Source organism: Choloepus didactylus, chromosome 18 (assembly GCF_015220235.1).
Source record: "Choloepus didactylus isolate mChoDid1 chromosome 18, mChoDid1.pri, whole genome shotgun sequence".
Classification (NCBI taxonomy): domain Eukaryota; kingdom Metazoa; phylum Chordata; class Mammalia; order Pilosa; family Megalonychidae; genus Choloepus; species Choloepus didactylus.
Window position 1 is genome coordinate 16,671,143 of NC_051324.1, and position 15,499 is coordinate 16,686,641.

At 45.6% G+C, this 15,499-nt stretch overlaps 1 protein-coding gene across 1 annotated transcript in view; it reads left to right on the forward strand.

Annotated features, from left to right (window-relative positions):
* ITGAE (integrin subunit alpha E) overlaps positions 1-15,499 on the forward strand; it is a 94,347-nt gene that overhangs the window by 40,574 nt on the left and 38,274 nt on the right. Inside the window, 10 exon segments of the mRNA XM_037810646.1 lie at positions 2-102; positions 741-965; positions 2,183-2,313; positions 3,720-3,850; positions 5,226-5,389; positions 6,589-6,717; positions 9,197-9,270; positions 12,423-12,555; positions 14,263-14,361; positions 14,881-14,960. Coding sequence (XP_037666574.1) covers positions 2-102; positions 741-965; positions 2,183-2,313; positions 3,720-3,850; positions 5,226-5,389; positions 6,589-6,717; positions 9,197-9,270; positions 12,423-12,555; positions 14,263-14,361; positions 14,881-14,960 — 1,267 coding nt within the window.

Genomic DNA, 15,499 nt, shown 5'->3' on the forward strand with positions numbered 1-15,499 from the left:
ATCGACATGGATGGGACCACTGACTTCTTGCTGGTGGCTGCGCCGTTTTACCACATTCGTGGGGAAGAAGGCAGAGTCTACGTGTACCGCTTGAATGAACAGGTGGGGGGACTTCATCTTTGCCAGCTCACTGAGGCGCTGAGTGCTCAGCCTGGTGCAAAGGTGATGGGGGCTGGGAGAGTGCTGCCCCAGAGGGTGGGCAGTGATGGGGAGGGAGGTGCTTCACGTTGGATGTCTACCAGGTGGGGCAGCCACTCCACAACCCCACCTTCCGCATCCACGGGCAGTTGCTGATGATAATGTCCCCTATAGCTGCACAGCTGACAAAGCACATTTTGTCCAGGATCTCACTTGTTTCTTACAATAACCATGGGAGAGCTGTCTCTTCCTTTTTACAAATGAGGCAGCTGAAGCTCAGTGTTGTTGAGACTTGCTTAAGTTTACATAGCAAGTGTGTGGTGAAGCCAAGACAGGAACACAAGCCTTCCAATGGCCAGTCCTAATGGTGGTGGGAGCAGAGTGGGGTGGGCTCTAGGTCCTGAACTGCAAGGCAGGAGGGTCTCAGCCTTACCACTGGCTCTCTATGTGACCTTAGGAAGGTCCCTTGCTTTTTCTGAGCCTTAGAGAACTTGCTGGGGAATCAGAATCAACCAGCCCAGGGAGCATGCCCCCTTGGGTGGTAATGGGATGGGCACCCTGTGCCCCTCTTTTGAGGTCTGAGCTACCTGTTTGCTTTACAGGATGGTTCCTTCTCCTTGGCACGCAAGCTGAGTGGGCAACCGGGATTCACCAATGCCCGGTTTGGCTTTGCCATGGCGGCGGTGGGAGATATCAGTCAGGATAAGCTCACAGATGTGGCAATCGGGGCCCCCCTGGAGGGTTTTGGGGCAGACGATGGCACCAGCTTCGGCAGCGTGTACATCTACAATGGACGCTGGGACGGCCTTTCTGCCAGCCCCTCGCAGGTGACCCGCAGAGCTTCACAGTGCCCACCTCTCCCCTGCCTCTATTTTGGGGTTCTGACCTGCTCCAGACATGATGTCTGAACCCTATGTCAGGCCCAGTACTAAGTGTGGGGGAGGCCTCAGGGGGCTGGGAATACACAGTGAGGGAAAGAAATCATGCGGCCCCATTGGAGGATCCAGGTCAGCACCTCACCCCAGACCCTTACAGTGGGGGGAGAGGTTATGCAATGTCCATCTACCCCTTGACTTGATCTCCCTCCTTCTTTGATATTCCTGACCATGGACCTACCCCAGGGCCCTTCTTCCTCTCTTTCTGTCCCTTCTCTGGCTCCTGTCCCACCCTCAGCCCCTCCATGCCTTAATTCTTGTCCCTCAGGGCTCCACTGCCAGTCACGCATGCTACATCTTTTACGGGTACTTTCACTCTCCGCCAACTCCTCTTTCCCTTCTAACATCAGTCCTGAATTCCAGCTGCCTCCTGAACACCTCACCTGGACGGCCGCAGGAATCTCATGCTCACCCTGCCCAGCAGAAAACATCCCCACCCTGAAAACTGCTGCTCCCCACTACCCCCATCACTCAGACCAGAAACCTGGGACAAGCGCCACACTTCAGCCTCTTCCTCACCTTGCATGGCCTGTCAGTCCCCAGGTCCTAATGAGTCTACCTTCCAGCTCACTCCCAAATCACCCTCCATGCCTGCCCCGCTGCTCCAGCACAGGCCCTGTGGCCCCTCCCCTGGACTCCTACCCCAGCCTCCTGCTTCCCCTCCACCCTCCACCCTGTGTCTTTAGCTGCGTTTCTAAAATGCAATTCTGATTATGCTTCTTCAAAAAGACTTTTGATGCCACACTCCACCCTTACTACAGGTCTGGCCTCAGTCCTGCATCAAGCCCCATCACACCCAGATCTCCTCCTGCTCCCCTGTCCCCGCTGCCCCAACACACACACACACACACACACACTCGCCCCTCTGAGGACTCTGCTCTTTCCCCACCTCCTGCTTTGCTTACTCTGGCTGCTCTGCCAGGAGGACCCTGCCCTCCTCTCTCCTGTCAATTCCTACCTGCACTTTCAGCCCCTTCCAATGCACTTCCTCCAGGAAGCCTTGCTCCTCTCTTTCCTCTGGCTAGATTGAGGGCTCCCTGGGGTGGGACTGTGCCTCATCATGCTGATTTGAATAGGACTAAAAGGTTCTTTTTCTTCCCTACCTCCAGTGGATCAGAGCCTCAGCAGTGGCCCCAGGACTCCGCTACTTCGGCATGTCCGTGGCTGGTGGCTTAGATTTCAGTGGCGACGGCCTTGTTGACATCACCGTGGGCACTCTGGGTCGAGCAGCTGTGCTCTGGTAGGGGTCTGCCCTGCCTTCTGGGGTCCCAGGCCCTGCCTCATTTGTTCCCCTGACATAAATGTTTCCCTCCCTCATGGGAGGGAGTAAGTGCAGTGGCTAAGGGCGCAGGCTCTAGGTTTGAACCTCAGCTGTCATGCAACTGTGTGCACTGGGCAGGTAATTTAACTTTCTTAGGTCCTAATTTTCTCATTTATAAATGAAAATAATAACAGAGTCTACCTCACAGGATTAAATGAAGGACTGTATGCAAAGTGCTTAGCATCCATGATGGAGATGATGATGATGATGATGATGAATTTGAAAGCTTCTGGGCTCCATCTTTAAGTGAATTATCAAGTCCCATGGCTATAAATAGTGGCTGTAAATATGCTGATGGATTCCCTCTCTGCCCTGTCCTCTCCACTCATCTGCAGACATGCCTGTCTACTGAACACCCTTACTGGCTATTGCTCCCAGGCCTCTCAAAGTAAACACGTCTAAATTGGAGCTCTATTCTCACCCACCCCGCTTTCTCCAACCTGCCCCTCTCCCAATCTTCCCATCTCAGCAAATAGCACCGCCATCCACCCAAAAGTTCAGGGCAAAAACCTAGGAGTCATCCTGGAATCCTCTTTTTCCTGCCCCAGGCACTCCATCAGCAAGGTTTTGTTGACTCTGCTTCTAAAATATCTCTAAATCCATCCTTTTCTCTCCATCTCTACTGTTGCTTTGCAATGCAAGACACCATCAGCTCTAACCTGGGCCACTGCCATGGCATTCTTCCGTGTTTCCACTCCCTATGATCTAGTCACCAAACTGCAGCCAGAGTGAGTCCTTTGCTCTTCTGCTTAAAACCCCTCAGTGGCCCCCACTTGGAGTGAAATCTACAGAGCCTACAGGCTCTCCCCTGTCACCCCTCCATTCCCTTCTCCTATTAATATCCTCTGTCTCACTGATTATGCTCCAGCCACACTGACCTTTGTGTTCCTCAAACAAACCAGTTTCTTTCCTGCTATAGGCCCTTTACACTAGCTGTTCTCTTTGCCTGGGATGCTCTTTTCCCAGATCTTCGCATGGTTGGCTCTTTCTTTTTAACAGATCTCAACTTAAATGCCTTGTCAGTGGGGCCTTTCCTGACCATCCAATCTAAGTGGCCCCCAGTCTCTATTACCTTTTCCTGTTTTATTTTGATCATAGCATTACCACTACACAGTATTTTCCTGTTTGCTTATTTGCCTGTTCTCTGCTTTCCCACTAGAGCAGGGACCTTGTCTGTTTCCCTGCTGAATCCTGAGGACTCAGAACAGCACGGAGCATATTGGCAATATTCAATAAATATTCATTGGATGAATGAAGCTCAGCCAAGCACTGAGCAAGGAGCCCTATGGTCACTTCTCATGGTCCTATTTGCTGTCTTGGTTTAGCTCAAGACCTGTGGTTCACCTGAAGGTGTCCATGACCTTCACCCCCAGGGCACTGCCCATTGACTTCAACAACAGTGTGAATGTACATTTGTGCTTTGAAGTCAGCTCTGCCACCCCAGCTGGTGACACAGGTAACAGGCAGCCTAGGTTGTGGTCATCCCTAGTTGGGTTATATAAGGGGAAGGGAAAGAGGCCTGTGTGGGTGTGGGTGTGGGTGTTGGTGTGTATGGGGTGGGGGTGTGAAATCTTCTGGCTTGAAATCCCTCTGTTAGAGATAAGCTGTGTTAGGATCCGTTAAATATGAACTGCCCCAGGAAAGGGTGGTCTGAGTTGCGTCTACATGGTGAAGGGGTTTATCTGACCCTGTTGAGAAGAGAGGAATTGGGTCCCTTTGTCAGGGTTGAAGTATTGACTTTCTGAAAGAAGAAGAGGATTCAGAAAAAGGCAGCCATTTCTGCAGGTCTCTGGAACTGTGCCCTCGTGCGTGCACGTGTGTGTGCAGGGGCTTCTAAGAAGTGCCTTGGCCAAAGAAGGGGCATAAGGGTCTGGGATCCTGGCTGAACACTCTCTTTCCTCTTCTCCTTTTTGGACCTTCCTGTTTCCAGTTCTCCCCCTTCCTCTTTCTCTCTGATCCTCATCCTCTCTCCTCCCCTCCTCTCAAGTCTTCCCGGCTCAGGTGGAACTGGATGAGCTGGAAACCTGGCCTCCCTTTACACCCCCTTACCTGACCCTCACTAGGGACTGTTTCCCAAGGCAGAAGGTGGGCACGGCTTTCATGGCCCATCTAATTACTGGCAGCCCAAGAGCTCCCCTCCAGATTAATCCCTCAGCAACAGTCCCCAAGGGTTCATCTCCAAATGGTAATCCCTGGGTTGTCTCTGCTTCTCAGAACTCAGAGAGCCCTCTCCTGGGGAGGGGTGGCTTTGCCTCAGAAGGAGACTGTTTTTGAATCTAGGATAGAAAATGACAGGCTGAGCCAGTTGTATAGCTGCAAGATTCAGGGTATAGTGCCTGAATGGCAGCTGCTGTGTGGCCATGTGATGCTGGGCAGGGGTCTTTCCCTCTCTGGGCCCTAGTTTCTGTTCTGAACAATAAGGGACTTGGCCCAGGTGATCTCCAAGGTGCTTCCAATTCTGCCATCCTTGTTTTGCACTTCATTTTCTCTCTCCATTGTTTGTATTCTTCTTCCTTCAACTTGTTTTCTTCCCCAGTGTCGGCCTCCTCCCAGAACCCTCCTTCCTTCCATAAGGAAGGTGGCCTCAGCCTTGGGAATGTGCTGGTCTGGGTTTGGGACTGATGCACTGAGGGTCCCTAGCTAGGGGCCGGGAGGCCATGAGAAAATTTCCTTTGAAATGAAGAAGACATGTGGGAGTCCAGCCCCAAAGAAGTGTCAGCATGGGAAAACCATTCAGGACGGGCCCAGAGGAACTTCAGGGAGATTGGGGGCCCCTCTGTCTGGGCTTGCCCATCCTAGCCTCATCAGGAAAGTCTGGTCTTCATTCCCAGGCCTCAGAGAGTCGTCTCTTCGCTTCACAGTGGACATAGATGTGAAGAAGCAGAGGAAAAGGCTGCAGTGTTCAGACACAAAAACTTGTCTGAGCTACTTTAGGGAGTGGAACAGTGGGTCACGTCTTTGTGAGAATCTCTTGCTCATCCCCACAGAGGGAGAGGTAAGTAAGAGGGGGTTAGAAGAGAGTCCAGAGTGGTTTGTGTCACTGAGAGAAGATATGAGGTATTTGCAATGAAGGATACAGACCCATGCATACACATAAGGCAATTAAAATAATGATACTAGATCTAGAACCACCTAATGTCATGAGAAATAGAGATGATTATACTAGAAACCCAAGTTTTCAAAAATCTCCTGAAATTGGACTGTATATCTCTGAGCTTCCTAGAAACCTGGTCAAAAAGGGAAATGCTCTCATTGCTGACATTTTTCTTGGTGATAAGTCAGGAGTAACAGCTGTCCCTTTCCCATGTTATCTAACCTCACCTGACAGTAGAAGTGAGGCTAAGGGCCCTTTTAGGAGTCAGCATCAGGAGAAAAAAAAAAAAAAAAAAAAAAAGGAACAAATAAAAGGTAGAAATGACAAATTTTAGGAAGATTTACTCCTGGCAAATTATCCAAGGCATGAAAAAATGTATTTGTCAAGACTCAGAGCCTGACAGGGCCTAGAACTTTGCCACTTATATAAATTGTTTATTCCAATAAACAAACTCATGAATTATGCTTCTGGCTAGACATCTGTTCCCAAGATGATTGTTAATTGGATGAGGAAGGTTTCTAGCCAATCTAGGGCCTTCCTTAAATAAAAGCTCTACTGTAATTTTCCACAAGGGATTCATACTCACTTATGTTCATGTGCTCAAAGCTCTTATGATGGCAGAAACGTTTGTTTAAACAAAGCATGGCAAATGGAAGCATAATACATGAGTTTACATTTCTGCCTGGATCGTGGTACAAGCCTTGGGAGGAGTGACCTCCTCATCTCCAGTGTTTACCTCTCTAATATGTCCTCCATGTTGCTTTGTAAAACACAAACAGGACCATGTCTCTTCCCTTCAGTAGCTTCCATTTGGCCTCTGAATGAAGTCCAAGCCAGTTCTTAGTGCCTGATGATTGTAATGGGAACCATGAGAAGTTATGATTTGCAAGGCCATAGGCATATCAAAAAAGATTTTTCAAAAGCTCTTAGCAGCTTGGTCAAAGGAAGTTTGCTTCCAGCTTGGCTTATCTGGAAGATGCTTAGGACTTCCAACTCCTCACTCATTGTTTCTTATTATGACTACAGCAAAGTTAGAAGCATTCTCCTTGTCATCTTCTGCCCCACACCCAACTTGAACCCTGCCTTCCTTGACCCTGCAGCTCTGTGAGGAGGACTGCTTCTCCAACGTCAGCCTCAAGGTCAGCTATCAACTCCAGACCCTCACTGGCCACAGGGACCATCTCCACCCCATCCTGGACCTCTACACTGAGCCCTCTGCCATCTTCCAGGTGACTCTGCCCCCCTTCTGGGGGGTCATCCCAAAAAAGGACCTGCTCCCTTGACTTCCAACAGTGTTAGAGTTGGGAGGGCCTTCCAACAGCAATTGGGCCCCTCACTGTACAAATGGGAAAATTGAGCCCCTACGAGGGTATTAACTTGCCCCAGGCCTCCTGGTGGGTAGCAGGTCTCCAAATCACCCCCCAGGGTCAATTCGTTTATGTTCACAAAAAGTGCTTGTTGCATATTTAATGCAGCACATGAATGAGTTGTGTCCTGGGGCCCTCCCTTGAGAAGGATCTCTGATGGCAGTGTGGGGAGGGTCCTGTGTGGGTGCCCTTTGGTGTATGTGCCTACCCCCCTGCCCAGGGCCTTCAGGCACCAAACCTGCCCCCTAACGTTTCCCTCTAGTGCCCATCCACGCAGTGAAGACAGGCAGGCAGTGCCACGGGAGACTTTTTTTTCATGGTGAAGGGAAATCAGAGGGGGAAGGAAACAGTCAGGGTTCTGGAGCCTGTGCTTTTGCTCCTATCCAGGCTATTCTGTTGATCTCCATTTAGTTTCATAGAGTATAGAAAAACCAGTAGGAACAAAGTGACAATGTGAGCATTAAAAAGTAATCATTCCAGTCAATTGGAATGAATTGAGTCTCAAGGAAAATGAAAAAAGTCAAAAGTAGTTCATGCTGGCACAGAAAAGTTTCAGGTAACATAAAGTATATTTCAGGGTAATCATAGGACCCTCATGACTGTCCCATATTTTTACAATAATGCTCTATATTAATTGAATTATATAAACTGTTAGCTTCAGTTTTCATCAGTACCCAATATACCAGTCACAAATAGTAAATAAAATAGGAAAACAACATAGTTGGGGTGACTGTTCTGCTGCTTATCTGCCCAGGAAGAAGGAGAATCAGGCTTCCTATGAGCAAAGGTTGTCATCTTAATTTTTTAAGTGAAGAGATTTTATTTTCAATTATAATAGTGTATTATTTTTTAAAGAAGTCTTAAACTTGGTATTGATAGCAAGTTAGATGATTTAAAAAATTAGAACTAATGCAATAAAGTTTTTGTGATACATAGATTATTGCTAATTATGTATATTGTTTTTAAAAACAATTTGGAAATATTTGACTTACCAAAATGCTACAGGAATAGTTCAAAGAATTCCTATGTTCTTTTAATCCAAACTCCCCAATGTTAACATTTTACCATATTTGCTTTATCATTCTTTCTCTCTTTCTATCACACACACACACACACACACACACACACACACACACACACATACACAGTACAATGATCAAAATAAGGAAATTTTCATATTGATAAAATACTATTATCTATTCTACAGAACCTTAATCACATTTCTCCAGTTGGCCTTTTAGTGTCCTTTATAGCAAAAGGAAAAAAAAAAAAATTCAGGTCCAGGATCATTCATTGCATTTTGTTGCCATTTATTTTTAGTGTCTTTAATCTGGAACAGTTCCTCAATCTTTCTTTGTCTTTTATGACCTTAACATTTTTGAAGGGCACAGGGCAAACGTTATTTTGTAGAATGTTCTTCAATTTGGGTTTGTCTGATATATTCTCATGATTAGATTCAAATTACGAATTTTTGGCAGGAATATCACTGAAGTGATGTTGTGTCCCCAGTGCATCGTATTAGGAGGCACATAATGTTGATTTGTCCCATTATAGGTGATAGTTCCCTTTGTAATTATAAGTATTTTATGGGGAGATACTTTGAGGTTATTTACATATCCTGTTTTACATCCATTCATGATTCTTACCATAATCAATTATAACTATGATGGTTTGGCAAAGAAATGTTTAAAAAATTATTCTACCTATAAAATGGGTGAGGAGAAATTATTTGGCATTAGGCATTTAGATGTTTACAGAAAATGAGTTCTAGCTGGAAGCTTAGGTGGTTTAACCCTGCTCTCTTTCACTGGGATTGGATCAAAGAGAGCAGGCTATTTGGCTATATTAAAAACAAAACAAAATAAAACAAACAAAATAAAAAGCCTGCACAAAAAAACTATTGCCCTAGCCAGATGGAGCTCTAGGCTCTGACTTCTGCAAATTCCGTCTCCCTTCTCCAGGATATAGGAAGTCTCCTTCCTAGCTCTGGGCTCCCATTCCAGCCCCAGCCCACAGTAGTACTTTTTGCATAAAGCTGCTGAAGTGATCACTGCCCACTGGGGAGCTAATGGCAGAGATTTCCCATTTGGAATTATGTTTCCTTCATAATGGATAATAGACCTTGCGTCTTTAGAAGATTTGGTTTCTCAACCTGGATTGGAACTTTTGGACCGAATGTAACTTTCTGAATTAGTTTGTTTTCATCCAATCTCCACAAACCCAGCCTGTCAGCATTCCTATCCCTGGAGTTGCCCTTCTTAGAGTAAGCAAGGCAGGCATGTCCTCTGGAGAAGATGGTGGGGTCCCTGGGCTGATCCTGTCCCTCTTTGTCTGTTTACAGCTGTCCTACGAGAAGGCCTGCAACAATACGCTGTTTTGTGTTGCAGAGTTACACGTGGCCACCACCATCTCACAGTGAGTCAGATCCAGTCCTTGTGGTTTTTGCAATTAACTTCCCCTTGAGGGCTTTCCTGGGCAAACTCTTCATCAGGATTGGTCGATCACCTCCTCCCCCTTTCCCTCATTGCCCACAAATGGGTTTTGCATTTTATACTTTATTGCATCCTCAGCCACCCTAGGGGGAGGCAAGATAGATTTGTATTCCCATTTTATAGATGAGAAAACTGAGGTTCAGTAATTAAGGGTCCTGCCTGAGTCACAGTGTCAATTTGGTGAACATGAACCCAGGTCTCTTGACATCCTGGACAAGCTATTTTCATGACCCTCACTCATAGGACTACTCCAATTAGGGGTAACATCTTCCCTGGCTTCCCTCCTGGCCAAATTAATTAATTAATTCATCAAATATTTATGGAGGATGTACCCTGTGCCAGGTGAAAAAAAGCAAAAAAAATCCCTGCCCACCTGAAACTTTTAGGGGGAAAAGATAACTAAGTAAATAATATAGTGTATTTTGATGAGATGCAACTATGGAGAAAAATAAGGCAGGGAAGGTGGGAGGGAGGGCTGATGGGGGTGAAGTTGCAATTTTTAACAGGGTGATTAGGGCAGGGATCACTGAGAGGATGACATTTTGGCCAGCACAGCAGGAGGTGGGGAACAAGCTATTTTGGTGTCTGAGGGAAGAGCTATGGCAAATACTCTGAGATGGCAGCTTGCCTGGCAAGGGCACCAGTGTGGTGGGAGTGGAGCAAGGGAGGGGAGGGTAGTAGGAGAATAGGTCAGAGAGCTAATGCGGATGGGGGTAGGGGTGGGGGTGTCATTTAGGGCTCCGTAGGCTTTTACTGTGAGCTGGGAAGCCAGGAAGCACATCACCTTGCATTTTAACAGGATCACTCTGGCTGCTGAGTTGAGAATAGCTGGTAGGAGCAAATAGATAATAAGGACCTATTAAATACCTCAGTGGAGTTGATGGTGGCTTGGGCTAGGGTGGTAGCAGTGAAGGTGGTTGTATTTTGAAGTTAGAGCTCACAGGACTTGCCGACAGATTGGATGTGGTGAAATCTCTGTAAAATATCTCCAGAGGTTTCAGCCTGTGAGCATCTAGAACTGTGCTGTCTGATACAGTAACCACTGTATTTTTTTTTCTATTCTGTATATTTGTATATTTGGCTATTTAACTTTAAACTAATTAAAATTAAATAAAATTAAAAATGTAGTTTCTCAGTTGCACTAGCCACATTTCAAGTGCTCAGTACCCGCATATGGCTAGTGGTATCGGAGAGCAAAGTTATAGAACATTTTCATCTCTGCAAAAAGTTCTGTTGGACTACTGAATTCTAGACTGAAGGATTTGGCAGTGACTGAATTGGGGAAGCTTTGGGAAGAACGGTTCCCGGGGCAGGGAGGGGAGGGAGAGATCATGAGTTTGGTTTTGGATATGGGGCGCGCTCTCGTTACCAGTGCTGTGTGTGTAACATGACCCTTGGAATCCTGGGTGACCCCCTCACACACATGTGCAGAAATAGTGGTTCAGATGTGGTTCAGGCTTAGCCCTGCCTGTCCCAAACACTGGGGACTCAATTCAAGGCATTAGAGGCTTTTGGAATCCAGCCTAACAAGCAGGTGCAGCTGTTTCCAACAGGGAATTTAGAGCCAAGAACTACCCCTATGGGATATAGACACAGCACATGCAGCTTGCCCTATAGCACCCCCTAGTATATGTAGCAAAAATATTCAAAAGTATTATGGCACCTACGTGGGGACACGGATCCCCTAACGAATCTTAAGAAAGTTGCAGACCTTTCTCCCCAGATCACATGTGCATACCAAAATCTTTACATTCAGGACCCTCTGAAACTATCCCTGGACCTCAGGTTAAGAACCTCTGTTAAGTATTCTGATGACTCTCAGATCTCCCTCCTGGGCTCTAGAACAGTATATCCAATTGACATTTCAACATCTTGTTATACTATAGGCACCTCTTCTGTCCCAAACTGAACCCATTGTCTTCCACCACCTGGTTGGTCTTCCTCCTGTATTCACTGCCTCAGTGAATAGCGCCTCTCAGTGACCCAACCTGTAACTCAGGATCATCCTTGATTCCTCTCTCTTTTTTGCTCTGTTCACAGTACGGCCTTAAGTCTCTGGTTTCTACCCCTTCTCTCCATCCCCCCTACTACTGTCTTATTTCAGGCACATGATATCTCTCAGGTATAACTGGTTTCTGCCTCCTGTCTCTCTCCAATCAATCTATCCTCTTTCAGCTGCCAGAGTGATAGTTTTTATTTTTATTTATTTTTATTTTTTATTTTTTCAGAGTGATAATTTTAAAAAAACCATGTCTCATTACTTCCCAGAGTTGCATCATTGATTACATCTTTGGGCATTTCAGAAGGTTAAAAAGTTGTCTTTGCATTGTTGATGTATTTTTCTGTACATCTCAACTACTGATACTGGCTACACCAGTACCTCAGCCGTCAGAAGGAAGCTCCCCCATATCCTCAAGTCTTCTCCTCTCCAGGCTGAACAGATTCATGCCTTAAGTCAAAGCCTTTGAATTGGAAGGGGCATTATCCTGTGGATGGGAAAGTCAAGGCCAAGAAAGGTGAAGCTCTATTAGAGCAGAGGCAGTGTCTGTCTTCTGTACCACTGATCCCCTGTGCTGAGCAGACAACCTGGCACATCAAGTACTCAATAAATATCTGCCGAGTGGATGGATTTGCCTAGGGTCATAGTGAATTGGTGGTAAAAACAGGATTTGGTCCCAATTCTCACAACTCCCTCCTCAAACTGTAGAACTCAGGCAAATTAGTTTAGCCTCTTTAGGCTTCTGTTTCCTCCTCTGTAAAACAGAACCATAATAACTGTACTATTTCATAGGGTTATTATGACAATTATCGAGCATGCAAAGCATTTAGCACAGTCCCTGGAACATGGCAAGCACTAAATAAATGGTAGCCTTAATTATCATCTCACATATCAATGGAGGGGGTGGTATAGTCCAGGTGTTTGCTTATGTTGAGGGAAAGATGGTCTAGGCTAAATGTATCCTTCAGACAGCTTATCTGAGAAGTTGATTAAGAATGTGCTATTTTATTGCATCCAGGGTTTTATGTATTAAAATAAACTGGTAACATTTTAATTTATCCTTATACCCTGTGCAGGCAGGAATTGGTGGTGGGTCTCACGAAGGAGCTGACCATGAACATTAGTGTAACTAACTCTGGGGAAGATTCCTACATGACAAGCTTGGCTTTGAAATACCCAAAAAACTTACAGTTTAAGAGGATACAAAAGGTAACTATGAGGGTAACTTTGAAACATGCCACTCATGTCTTTCTTTTACTGCATACCTGCTTTATTATTATTACTTTTTAAATGGTAACTTCCTCTCTGATCTCCTTGCCTCCAGGCTTATCCTGGTCTGTCCAATAAATGTTTATTAACTAGATGACCTCCTTCCAATCCATCCATATGCCATGGTTCCAATCATGACATTCTCTGCCTCAAAACCTTCAATGGCATGCTTTTGCTGCAAAATTACCCCTCCCTGGCTGCAGTGTTTCTTTTTTTCTTTAAGCACATTTTTACTGAGGTAACATATATACAATATAAAATTTCCCATTTTAATCTACTTTCAAGATACAATTCAGTAGTATTAATTACATTCACAATGTTGTGCCACCATCAACACTATCCATTACTAAAACTTTTTCATCACCCCAACCAGAAACTCTGTTCCTAATAAGCATCAATTCCCCACACCCGATCCCAAACCCTGGAAACCTACTTTCCATCTCCATGAATTCTCCCGCCCTTCTTAACCAGGATTCTGAGAGATAAATAAGCTCTAATGCCCTAAGTCACTGAGAAAGTAAGAATTAGTTTGGTTTGGGAAAGTAAAACTCTGCCCTACCATTCATCAGGCTGGGATCACAGAGACACAAAGCCAGCAGCAAAGATAATATGAAACAATATTTCTCCCAAGAACATCCTGCAGCTGACAAGTATCATAACACTGAGAAATTTTGTTCCCTAAAATCATAGGCTACCAGACACTTTGCTGTTTGAAGTTATAGCAGTAATTATGAAATGATCTCACTCTTGCTTAAAGAATTTAATTCACTTTGACAAAGAGAAACAGCCTCAATTTCCAACCAAGTTGCAGAGCTTCAGATAAAACTTTCTGTGCCCAGCTTAACTTTCTAGTTTCCGAGGACCTGGGTCCCTGGGTCCAGTTCACAGTCCAGACCCTATGTTAACCACATTCCTCATAGCCCTAGTTTGCTCTGAGCCTTTCATTTAAATTTCACCTATGTTCCATCCTTTCCCATAATTCTTTAAAAATTCTGTCTTTTGTTTGGTAAGACTCACCACTCACCATGGTGGAGTTTTCCTCATTACAGTGAGTTAATAAACCTGACTTTGCCCAACTACATGTTAGTGATGGTAACTGGGCTAGGACAGCATCCATTATCTGAAAAGAATTAGCTTATCTCCTGTGCAGCTAGAATGGAACATTATTTACCATCCTTGGTAGGATTAAAAAAATAGACACTCAAATCATTTTATGTGTTCTGTGGTCCAGGTGAAGAGCCATGGCTGAGAAAGGCGGTGGCCGTGCCTGGGCTTATGCTGGCCATCTCAGTATGTTCAATCTGCATTGGTCCAAATCCCAGTTCAAGTTCTCCTTCCCCAGGAAGACTTTACAGATTCCTACTAGTTGAACTTAATTTCTTTTTCCATTGGTATTCTCTGTATCTCTCACAAAGCCACTCTTTAGGGCTTGTATTTAAATTCCTCACTGTTCTACCACTAAGCCCTCCTGCCCTACTTGTAAGGAAAATCAAGTCTGATTTTGTGTGTGTTCCCAGTTCCTGACAGGATGCCTGGCATATACAGAATCCATGGATGTTTGTTCAATTGGTGTAAGGAAACTGCTCCTTTTTTTTTTTTTTTTTTTTGCCCTTCAAGTTCTTGAATTGTCTTTTTCTGTGTTAACAGCCTCCCTCTCCAGACATTCAGTGTGATGACCCAAAGCCAATTGCTTCTATCCTGGTCATGAACTGCAAGATTGGTCACCCCATATTCAAGAGGTTGTCTGTGAGTCTGCTTTGATTGGTTGGCTCGTCTCATTACCCTGGAATCGGTGTCTTCTACATCCCAGGCTCACCTGAATCTCCCAGTTGTGGTCTCCTCACTTCCCTTTACTGTACAGTCAATCCATAAGGGTGCTTAGAACTGATAAGTTTGCTCTGAAAGGAGGGGTGGTGAGGTGGGAGGGAGTTTCCCAATATACAGCCATAGACAAACTGTTGGCTCACCCTGGTCAGGCAGGGGTGGTATGGGAGGAGCATTACACTAAGTTTTTAGTCCTGAGATAAGTTCCTGATCTGCTACTGATTATCTTTGTGCTGGTGGGCACAAACAATGCTGCCTGCCCTGCTTTTGCTATATGGACACTGAGAGGCTCAAATGAAATAGATGTGGAAGTATGCTGTGCTACACAAATGTGAGGTGCTATGATGTTTCTTATATTTGTTTAGTGATTAGAAAGGGATTTGAATTGGGAGTGGCATAAAGAAGACTCAAATGACCATTTTCTTGTCCCCTTTAAAATAGGCCAACTTTTCAGTAGTTTGGCAGCTAGAGGAAAATGCCTTTCCAAACAGGACAGCAGACATCGCTGTGATGATCACCAAGTAAGTAATGCCTGCATCACAGCAGGCCCTGGCTGTAGCCCTGGAAGAAATCTGCCTCCCTCACTCCCAGGAAGGAAGGGAACAGACAAAAGGCACCTGTGCCCTGTTGTGACTCGGCTTCCCCTTCTTGTTATCAGAAGATATTTCAAATGTTCCTTCCTTCACCCAAAGTGGTAATATGGTATGGTCTGGAATAAGCCCCTTGGGCTGGGAGTCTGCGGTTTCAATTCTGGCTCATTTACTTCCGAGTAGCTGTATCATCTGCAAAGCCTCTGTGTTTGGGGGTGAGTCGGGTATGGTGCTGGAAAGTGATTCTCCTCTGGGGGCAGTTCTGCCTCCCAAAGGCAATTCCTGGAGACATTTCTGATTGTCTCAACTGGGGGTAGGGGTATGGTGTTGTGTGCTACTGGCACCTAGTAGGTAGAGGCCAGGGATGCTGCTAAACATCCTGTAATGCACAGGACAGCCTCCTACAAAAGAGAATTACCTGGCCCCAGATGATGTCAGTAGTGCCAAGATTGAGAAAATCTGGTTATATC